Source organism: Chenopodium album, chromosome 13 (assembly GCF_948465745.1).
Source record: "Chenopodium album chromosome 13, dcCheAlbu1.1, whole genome shotgun sequence".
NCBI lineage: Eukaryota > Viridiplantae > Streptophyta > Magnoliopsida > Caryophyllales > Amaranthaceae > Chenopodium > Chenopodium album.
In genome coordinates this window covers 2,099,169-2,110,806 of record NC_137846.1, presented here as the reverse complement: position 1 = coordinate 2,110,806, position 11,638 = coordinate 2,099,169, and the positions used below count along the sequence as shown (strand labels likewise).

Genomic DNA, 11,638 nt, shown 5'->3' with positions numbered 1-11,638 from the left:
TGAAGTGTAGCTGAAACAAGACGCTTCATCCAAAACATTGCATGCATGCATGGATCGATGGTGCAGCTTATTAGAGTTACAAGCTTGTCTTGGACATGTTGACCTAATTTATTGCGAGGTTGATGCTATTTGAATTGTGGTGTACTGTTCTTTAATTAATTCATGCAATTCATGAAAAATGTCATTCAATCTAGCTACTTGAATCTTCATTTGTTTGACATTAACACATCTAAATCAAACTTTATTTGTATTATAAAAGTTAAAGACAAAATTATCTATCCACTCACTACAAGTCTTTATAGATTGAGTAAGATGTTGAGGATTAAAACTCTTTACGGAATGAAAGGGAAGAAAATACTAGCTCAGTATCTCCGTATTGACAAGAGATGATATACTATGTATTACAAAAATAACTAATTTCTCTCATTTTTTAATATTTGTAACACTTTCTTAAAAAGGAAATATCACAATATTTACGGCACATTATAATTGAAAAGTTATTCTAAGAAAAAGTTATACTGTATTACTCCGTACTACTTCTCTTATTTAAAGTACATGACCGTTAATAGCTGTTTAAAAAAGAAATACAGTATATACCTCTGTATAAATAAATAAATACAAGGAGGAGTCATAAACCGTATTATTGTAACGTTATTGCATGCTACTCCTACTACGGAGAGTGTGGACCGTCATGGATTCGGAAGTTACGAAAATGCCCTTCTTAGTCACATTGTCTAAAAATAAGAAATAATGGAAATCTAGTAAATTGAAAGCAAGAACCATATTCTTTTTTCAATGGGGACCAATCCAAACACTGCCTTATACGATTTTCCGCGTGCCATAATTTTGAGGGTACTACACGTCTACACCTTTATCTTGGTTACACTTGCTTGAACACGTGCTTTTTTCTCTACCTCTCTTTCTTCTAAATTGGGCTGGGCCACTACACCCCTTTTAACATGACCCCGTGAACCCCGTTTTTTTAACCGTTATACACACTCGATGACCCGAGTGCATAACATAAACTTCTTTCGTTCTCTTATATAATTCAATGAAACATACTTCTTTTTGAAAGGTTGATCATTAGCTAGTAGCAAAACTAGCAATATTACTTTATTTATCTAATGGTAACCTCAAATTCCCTCCTTATCATATGAACCTCTCTTTGTATATCTCACATTTCGTTAAAATCAAGTATTCACTACACCGCATTTAGAATAGTATGAAGGATGTATGTTGATCTATTCTATATTTACCAATTCGTCTGACTCTTAAAGAAAACACACATTAACAATCTCTAATTGTTCCCTAAGCCTTCGATATGATGTGAATAAAGTGTGCATATAAAAAACGTAAATTTAAGGCATATAATAATTAATCAAACTTTATACTTGAAAATAATACAAGTTTCTAGTATCAACTATTTCCTAATATTATACTTCATCCATTCATTTTAACTACAATATGTATATTTTTGAAAGTTACATTTTTACAAAGTCGTCTAATTGTAGAATGATTCTCTCTATATCTCGTCTCATCATACATTCATTCATACTGATCTCTCATTTCATCTCTCCATAAAAAACCTGACCACTTAGCCATTAGGAAAAATGTTTATTGGGCTGGACTTGGTCATCACAATTTAGGTTAAAGCCCAATTAAAGAAAGACCAAATAAAAAATGATCCCAAACAATGACACGTATACAAACTCAAAACCACCAAATTCACAAACCGCCACGTCATCAACTACGATAAACTAAGATAACCGAAACAACTACTCCTCTCAGTCCATCATCTTCCATTTTCATTTCAGGGAGGAGAGAGAAAATATGGCGGGAGGTTCAATGCTACTACACTTCAAAAGCTCAGCACCGCCATTAATGGCGGTTTTTTCGAGCTCGGTTAAGGAGAGAGAAATTTCCAAGCCGAAGACTGATATCGCAGTTTCCAGCGATAAAATTCGGAATTCTAGGGTTTTGGTTTTGGGCGGTACCGGAAGAGTTGGTGGTTCTACTGCCGTCGCTCTTTCGAAGATTTCTCCTGAACTTCGTATCGTTGTCGGCGGTCGAAATCGGTAAATTTTCTCCAGAATTCTAGGGTTTGTGATTGATTTTTTTTTTATTTATTAATTTTTTTTAAGGTTTGATTTGATTTTGAAGGGAGAAAGGAGCAGCAATGGTGAAAAACCTTGGAGAGAAATCTGAGTTTGTTGAGGTTGATATTGATAATGTGGACAAATTGGAAGCTGCTTTACAAGGTAATATTTCTATATTTTCTGGAATTTGAACAAAATGTGGTGGTAGAAATGGAGTTGCTAGATTATTGAATTTTAACTTTTGCAATTTTAATTAGTACAATTGCAGTTTGAAACTTAGCCAAGTAATTCAGTTTACTTTAGTAAATTGCTGCATGTAACTTTAATTGCTGCAAAGTTAAAGTATTTGATTACTGATCATTTCTGCAACTAATCCAACTTTCAAGGCCAATGGCGATTAGGCCTCTAATATTTTATATCTTTGATATCTACGCACCGTTTGTTTAGTGGTAGTAAATGGTGGCGATGGGAATGAATTTGTACATGAAAGAAATCAATGTCCATTCCCGTGGCAATGATTGTTCATGCCAAATTATTCTTTCACAAATCTCCATTGCCATTCAAATTATTTGGGGTGGTATTGGGAAGTAATGGAAATTTATGAAGAAAAACACAAATTTGGGATGAGATTGCATTGCTATGGACATTAGAATGTTGTTTGCTTGTTAATGTACACGTAAATTCATTCCCATTACCGCTATTTATAACCAGCTACCAACTACCTGACGATTTGTTAAGGGGATCATGTCCTTTATAATCATGTTGTATTGTTGTGTGGTCTATGTGTAGTATGCAGTTACGTACTGATATTATTTTATAATATATTTTTAGTTTGGTCGATTATTAATACGTAGTACATTATATATGTTATGAACATTTGCTGCTTTCTTTTCAGATGTAGATCTTGTAGTTCACACCGCAGGGCCTTTCCAGCAGACAGAAAAATGCCCTGTACTTGAAGCTGCTATTCGTACCAAGGTGAGATGAGGTAATTATCTAAGCATTTTTTTAGATGGTTATGTTATGGATTATTGCTTGTGGTTTTTATTCTCATTGTGTTTAAGAGTCAATACTAGTTTGGCTTTTCGTAATTTTTTTGTTTTCTTGACACATACTTACGCAATCTTCTTGCAGACAGCATATGTTGACGTTTGTGATGATACGAGTTATGCATTTCGTGCCAAATCATTTTGCAAAGATGCAATTTCTGCTAATGTTCCAGCAATCACAACTGCCGGGATTTACCCTGGAGTGAGCAATGGTTCTTATATTTGAACATTTTTACTATTCATTTTTCTCCCTATCCATCCATATTCTTAACATTGCATGAACTTATTCACGGCATTTTAGAGTCTAATTTACCTTGTGTTATGGGGGATTTTCGTTACATATGATTAACTAAATCTTACGAGCTTAAGTGTTGCCAATGAGTTTTCTTTCTATTGTTTATATAATTGATTGGTTGACTCCTAAGTCCTAACTCATTATTTTCCTATATCACTGGAATTATGATGACAGTGATGGCTGCAGAACTTGTTCGTGCAGCAAGAGATGAAGGCAAGGGTGAACCTGAAAGGCTAAGGTGACCATTTTTGTTCTTGAGGGTTTGATATCGTGTTTTGTGATCAATCTTAAATACATTTGATATAAAGTTTCATGTAACTCTTGTCATATCTCTGGCATGGACTGTGTTCTGTTCCATACTCTTTTTACTTGATTATGTTAGTTTGCATGCCTTTATGCAAGACGTCTAATGTGAGTTCACTGGGTATTTTTTTGTTTCATGTTATCTTCAGATTCTCTTACTATACAGCAGGTACTGGAGGTGCTGGTCCAACAATATTGTCTACTAGCTTTTTACTATTAGGAGAAGAGGTTGTTGCCTACAATAAAGGTTTTCTTTCTTCCATTTTGTTACGTCATGTTGTTATACGTGCTCACTAGCAATCATATAATTTTTCATCTCATGATGTCTTGTTGGGAATACAGGTGAAAAGGTCAAACTAAAGCCTTATAGTGGGATGCTAAATGTTGATTTTGGAAAAGGGGTCAATAAGAAGGATGTATTTTTGCTGTAAGTTACTAATTTGATTTTTTTTTTTTGTTTGACTAAGGCTTAGTTGTTGCTAGATCACTTCATTGATTATTGTGAATTTCATTCAACTGTTTTTGGCTACCTGGATATGAGATGTGTGCTGGGTTGTTTTTGAACATTTGATCTCCGTATTTGGCAATAAAGTATTTACATTTTCTAAATATTCTATAGGCCTGGAAATGCTATAGCCCTTCAAATAATCTGTCTCCAGGTCCAAAACTTAGTAGATGCAGGGTCATGCAGCTACGATTCTTGAGTGTATTTGATTGTTCTTCCTTATTAATTAACTGAATTGAACTCCGTGCTTACCCTCATGAGTGCAATACACCGATTTGCATCAAGGTGCTGGCTTAGGGGTGAATCCTCTTCTCCTTTTTTGTTATTAAAACATCTAGTTGAACCATGGAAAGGCTGTATCAAACTTTTGCTTGCTTTCTGCTGCCATTAACGATCCTAGTGTATAACTGGAGAATGTCCCTCAAATTTATAAGAAATAGTATATATTCTCCAGGAATCTGCCAGAAGTAAGAAGTACTCATGAAGTTCTGGGAGTACCAACTGTCAGTGCTAGATTCGGAACTGCACCCTTCTTTTGGAACTGGGGAATGGCCATAATGACAAATCTTTTACCACCGGTATAATTTATTCTCTTCAGTTTTTTTGCTAGTTTTGGCTGCTGTAGACAATGGCTCTATTGTTGGGCTAGTGGACAAACTATAAATTGTCTTACAGAGAGATATCCTTAGAAATTGACCTTATTTGCCAGAAAATACAGTAGAAAGCATAAAGGGTTCATTGCTAGATGGACTTTTTGATTTAATTTAATTTTATTTTATTTTTGGGTAAATTATGAAGGCCATTGATAACCTTTTACTAGTCACACTGAACACATGTAGGTATTGACCATTAAAAGGGATTAAAAAAAAAAAAAAAAAAAAAAAACCTGTGCATGTAGGTTGCTGCAGTTGGTTAACCAGACACCATAATATACAACCATGAGCTCATGTGACTGGATTATGCAGGAATTTCTAAGGGACAGAACAAAGGTTCAACAGTTGGTTGAGTTGTTTGACCCTGTAGTTCGTGCAGTTGATGGTATTGCAGGGGAGCGCGTGTCAATGAGGGTAAGGTGCTATAAACTGATTAGTGTTATACAAATTATTCCTAGTATCACTTCTAAAATTCTTAGTTCTAACTAGTCTCCCGAGTAAAGATAGTACAACTGAAGCAGTGCTTTGCTTAATTTGTTACAATCCCCTTGTAATTGTGGTCATCTATACTGCTTTCCCCCAGGTTAGGTAAGTGGCTATTTACGATTTAATATCTATTTGCCAGGTTGATTTGGATTGTTCAAATGGGCGCAGTACAATTGGTGTATTCACTCATAAGAGTTTGTCAGTGTAAGTATCAGGTTTATAGTTTTAGCGCAGTTGTTACTATCTGATAAATTGACATGCTGGTTGTGTGTTTATCGCTTGGGTTGAGCTTGCTGCACTTTATGAAATTTTAAAAGACATCATATTCCCAGAAGCAGCATTGCTTGAATCTTTTGGTTTTTAAAAACAGACCTTTCAGAATATTTAATGGGACTTTTGCAGTGTCTATCTCTGGAATAATGCTTTCTAATAAAGGTGTAGGATACGTTGACGTAAATAAATATGCTGTTAAAGAATATAGAACTATATACCAGGAGTGGAAATTTATTCTGAGACGCAGTCCATGTAAGAAGGTAGGACCCTACTTTTGGTATGAGGGTCTTAGTTTGATGCAGTCATTGGCGGATCCAGGGGGGTACATAGAGTTACAGCTGTACCCCCATTCCGCTGGAAAAAAAAAAAACTGTTAAGCTTAGAGACCGCCTTTATGTAATAGGCGGTCTCTTAGGTACTGTTATGTAACACCAATCAGCCCCGCCTTTTTTTGTTTAATTTAAAGAGACCGCCTTTGTCAAAATTTGGTCTCTTAGGTTATTTTTTATATACCTTCCATGCTAGACGCCTAGGAGTTTCAGAATAGTACTTTTGATCAAAGAGAGCTACTGTTACAAAAACAGGTCTCTTAAGTGATATTGTTTATTTTTCCACAAGAAGATTTGTACATTTTATCAAAGAGACCTACTGTTACAAATAACAGGTCTCTTAGATAAAAAAATTCTCCTCACAATTTTATTAGTTAATTTTAAGTCTTAGTGTCGGAAGATAGGGTGTATAGTACACACAAATATTAATACAAATATACAATAGTAATTTTAATTATTAACTCAAAATTTATTAGTTAGGAAAAAATTATTACGCTCCACATATTACTTTTTATTTTGTAATTTGTTTTTTTTATTAAACATAATTTCGTACCCCCATTCCCCAATTCTTGGATCCGCCACTGGATGCAGTACTACCTGGTGATGAATTTAGCCAAGGACTTGCTGTGCCTCTACCAGGAATCAACTAGCCATCATCTTTTGCTGTTTATTTTTCGGATCTTTTTCACTTAATTTTGCAATATTGTATTGCTGGCTTAAGAGTGCTAATGGCAAGGACGTTTAAGGCACTTTCCTAAAAAAATTTGCTTCACCGTTAGTGTCTTACTTGTTCACAGATCGGTTGGAGTATCTACTGCTGCATTTGTCCTTGCAGTCTTAGAGGGTAGTACGCAGCCTGGGGTATGGTTTCCAGAAGAGGTACATACTTTATTGTCAAATACTTGAGAACTTCAATCGTACACTTTCATGCCCCCCCCCCCCCCCCCCAAATCATTCCTGTTAAACTTGCCGCTGTTATTGAACTTTTTTTTTTTTTTTTTAATTTATTTTTATTTTTGTAGCCTGAAGGAATTGAAGTAGAGGCCAGGAATGCTTTATTGGAGCGTGCTGCCCAAGGGACGATCAATTTCGTGATGAACAAGTACAGATTTTTATTGAACTTGCACTAATTTAATTGTTCTCTTTTCATTCTTGATCTTCGGCAAATTCATGGCCCTCATTTTGCTTATTCAACAGACCTCCTTGGATGGTGGAGACGAACCCCAAAGAACTTGGCTTAGGCATATATGTCTGAGATGCTGCACTGAATTCGAGTGACAGGTTTCAGTTGTTTTATACCACCATACAACAATGAAGTGACAGTTCTAACTTTGCTGCTTCTGTGTAAGAGGTTGATGACAAAGCCTAGCAAACAACGGTTTGAATCATGATCCACAAATTACCTTCAAATGTCTGCAAGATGGACATTCAAGCATCTATAATGTGATGCTTAATCTACTCGCAAATGAATGGTAACGAAAGTGTAAAGTGCCTACTGCCTCTACTATACCATCTGACATCAACTTCGGTCTTATCATTTGGGGGAAGTCTGGAGAAATGTGTAAATGATTCAGGTGACAACATATATTGATTGAAATTGAATTTGTAAATGAATGCTTAGAAGGTCTACCTGTCAAGGAATGATCTCAACTTAAATAAACCATGTTTATGAGATGTGAAGTTACTTTTACAGTTTTACCATTTGTAATCCATAAACTCGTACGAAGTATAGTATGAGTATACTTTCTTCTGTTTAACTAAAAAACTTTCTCAAAGTGAAATCAACATTATTTTTTATATTCCCTGTCTTTTGTTTTTTACATTTAATTTACTTTATTTATATTATACTTATACGCCATATTATATTTATATACTACCTCCGATTTTTATTATTTGCAACTTTGGGATATTATTTTCGGAGGTAGTATTTAATAACTTTTCTTATACACTGATTCTTTTTTAATAAAACGTGCCTAAAAGAAGACTAGATATTACTGGACCCAACATACAGAGTAATGAAATTTGGTAAGGCATTAAAGGTTGAGCTTGAGCCATAAGATCTAACGTACAATTTTGGAAAGTTTAAATTATTGATGTATTTGATATCTCCATCTCATCTCACACATGCATCAAATCACCCAATTACGTTATATTTGCCCAGATGATTGGAACCCAATTTTTAAACAAGTGTATAGATTGACTACGTAATACATGGTCTATTATTTTCTCATATTTGAGAGGAGAGAAAAATTATGGCGGGTTATTCTTTACTCCTTAACTTGAAAACCTCAATGCCACCATTAATGGCGGTTGCGAGCTCGGTTAAGGAAAGAGAATGTACTGCTGGTAGTTATAAGGTTTGGAATCCTAGGGTGTTGGTTTTGGGTGGTACTGGTAGCGTTGGCGGTTCTATCGCCCTTGCTCTTTCTAAGCTTTCTCCTGAACTTCGTGTTGTTGTTGGTGGTAGAAATCGGTATTTGTCTTCCTTTATTTGTTTGATTTTGTGTTTCGATGTACTCCCTTTGTCTCAAAATAAATGATCTCATATTTTTGACTAAGTCATATATATACTCATCAATAAATTAAATAAGTTTACTAATACTAAATATCTCTATCTGTAAATATTATGAAAAGTGACACGTTGAAAATATATATTTAAGATAAATTTTGACATCATATATTAAATTAGAAAAAATTAAGTTAAGGCGAGGTATTAAAAAAGTGCAAATAGTCAAGTGATGCATCTATTTTTGAATCGACGAAGTAAGTTGTTTAGTTGCTAACATATATGGATTATTTTTGGGACTGAGATTTTTTTTTTTTTGAATGTTTGGTTTGATTATGAAGGGAGAAAGGAGCGGCAATGGTGAGAAATCTTGGGGTGGAGTTTGTTGAGGTTGATATAGATAATGCAGAAATATTAGAGGATGCTTTACAAGGTGATTTTTTTTTTTTTTTTTAATAGCATATATACTTAGTATAAGATCTAACAACAATTCTTAATTTTTTGATAGGAAAGTTGAATATGTCAAAAAAAGAAAAAAAAAAAAAAAGAACATAGTTAAAATGAACATTATTAATTTTGTTACATTATTTGTTTTCAGATGTAGATCTTGTAGTTCACACAGCAGGGCCTTTCCAGCAGACAGAAAAATGCTCAGTACTCGAAGCTGCTATTCGTGCAAAGGTGAGATGAGGTCATAATCTAAGCGCGTACTTAGATGATTTTGTTGATGGATGATTGCTTGTAATGTGATTCTCATTATGTATTAATGTGCATTATTGTGTTTAAGAGTCAGTAGTACTAGTTTTCGCTTTTGGAACATTTTGTGTGTTTTCCTAGCTCATACTTTTGTGATCTTCTTATATACAGACAGCATATATTGATGTTTGTGATGATACAAATTATGCATCTCGTGCCAAAATCGTTTTGTAAAGATGCAATTGCTGCTAATGTTCCTGCTATCACAACTGCCGGGATTTGCCCTGGTGTTAGCAATGGTATTTTTTTTTTCTCATTGTCCTTTCCATATTTTTCGTGTTGACATGATCTGTTCATGACATTCTAGAGTCGAATTCATGCTTGGGGTATGAAAATTTTAAGCATGTGCAAGCCTAAGTGTTGCCAAAGAGTCTGCTTCCAATTATATTTTGTTTGATTGATTGACATTCCTTATTTAATTTCCGTTCCACTGGAACTATGATGACAGTGATGGCTGCAGAACTTGTTCGTGCTGCAAGAGATGAAGGCAGGGGTGAACCTGAAAAGCTCAGGTGACCATTTCTGTTAGTTCTTAAAGTTTCGTTGTTTTGTTTTGTTAACCTGTGATCAACCTTCAAAGTTTGTGCTGCGTAGATCTTAATTTCAAGTTTTATGCAGCTCTTTTCTTGACTTGATTAAGACGGTCTTATGTGAGTTCACTGGGAATATTGCTTGTTGAATGTTATTCTCAGATTCTCTTACTACACAGCCGGTACTGGAGGTGCTGGTCCAACAGTATTGTCGACAAGCTTTTTGCTTCTCGGAGAAGAGGTTATTGCCTACAACAAAGGTTACTTGTTTCCATTTTATTACCCTATTTTGTTTTACTTGGTTAATTATTAGCATTCATCAACGGTTTCATCCTATGAAGTCTTGTTGTAAAATCAGGTGAAAAGGTCAAACTAAAGCCTTATAGTGGGATGCTTAATGTCGATTTTGGAAAAGGGATTAACAAGAGGGATGTATATTTGCTGTAAGCTAAAAATTGTTCTCTTCTGTTTTCTGTCAAATATTATACATTTCATTCAACTGCTATCGGCCATCTTAATATGTTCCTTTTATGTTCGTAGTATTCTATGATCTTAATGTATAGTATCTATTACTTTTCACTAGAAGATGTTACTCAATTTTACAAGGAATACTGATTTTTCTTCAGACATCTGCCAGAAGTAAGAAGTGCTCATGAATTTCTGGGAGTACCAACTGTCTGTGCTAGATTAGGGACTGCACCCTTCTTTTGGAACTGGGGAATGTCCGTGATGACAGATCTTCTACCACTGGTATAATTTAGATTGCTGCAGTTGGTTAACCGGAATGTCATACTTCGTATTATACAATACATCCATGAGCTTGTGTCACTGGATTATGCAGGATTATTTAAGGGACAGAACAAAGATTGAGAAATTGGTTGAGTTGTGTAATCCTACAGTTCGCGCAGTTGATGGTATTGTGGGGGAGCATATCTCAATGAGGGTAAAATCTGTTAATAGTCCCTTTGTATCATTAATCAGTTAGTGGTTATTTACAAATAATTTATGTCATTCTTTCTATCTGATAGGTTGATTTGGAATGTTCAAATGGGTAAAGTACAGTTGGCGTATTTACTCATGAGAGATTGTCTGTGTAAGTATCATATCAGGCTTATAGATAGTCCTAATACTTGTACATTTTGTGTTATAAGCTTATATAGAGTACAAATGTGAAGCTCGGTCATGTTTAAGGCTGTACGTACATAATTGTTCACAGATCGGTTGGAAAATCTGTTGCTGCATTTGTCTTAGCAGTCTTAGAGGGTAATACACAACCTGGGGTGTGGTTTCCAGAAGAGGTACATGCTTTAGAATCCTTTAATGTTAGGATTTGAGGACTTACATCGTACATTTTTCATGCCTTTTTTTGGGTTTATCTATTGAATTTTTCTGTTAAACTTGCTGCTGCTAAACAAAAATGTTTTGTATATAGCCTGAAGGAATTGCAGTAGAGGCAAGAAATGTTTTATTGGAGCGTGCTGCTCAAGGAACGATCAATTTTATGATGAACAAGTACAAATTTTAATGAACTGACTTTAATTTAGTTGCTGGACTTTGGTCTGATCTTAGGCAGATTTCATAATGTTCATTTTGCATGATTCAACAGGCCTTCTTGGATGGTGGAGAGTCAAACCCAACAGAGCCTGGCCTAGGCATATACGTCTGAGGACGGTTGAATTCAACTTGACTGACTGATTTGAGCGAGCGATTAATACAAGAATAAAATGCCGCTGTCATAAATACTTTCTCCGTCTTTTTTTTTTTAAAAAAAAAAAAATTGGTACGGAAAAGGTGTTTAAATGAAATGAACAACTTTGAGCTTGTTTGACATTATTTTTTGTTTTTAGTTTTCTATTT

The 11,638-nt window shown here is 34.8% G+C and overlaps 1 protein-coding gene and 1 pseudogene across 1 annotated transcript; both read left to right on the top strand.

The window, feature by feature from the left end:
- Positions 1-1,802: 1,802 nt before the first annotated feature.
- Positions 1,803-7,786, top strand: LOC145574203 (uncharacterized). The gene is made up of 13 exons (XM_081631945.1): positions 1,803-2,075; positions 2,161-2,258; positions 2,992-3,074; positions 3,231-3,357; positions 3,615-3,678; positions 3,893-3,990; positions 4,086-4,170; positions 4,703-4,826; positions 5,214-5,315; positions 5,527-5,591; positions 6,787-6,868; positions 7,012-7,091; positions 7,187-7,786. Exons 1-13 carry the CDS (start codon positions 1,831-1,833, stop codon positions 7,242-7,244), a joined length of 1,311 nt encoding a protein of 436 aa, XP_081488071.1. The 5' UTR covers positions 1,803-1,830; the 3' UTR covers positions 7,245-7,786.
- Positions 7,787-8,241: 455 nt separating this feature from the next.
- Positions 8,242-11,447, top strand: LOC145577061 (uncharacterized; annotated as a pseudogene).
- The last annotated feature ends 191 nt before the right edge of the window (positions 11,448-11,638 follow it).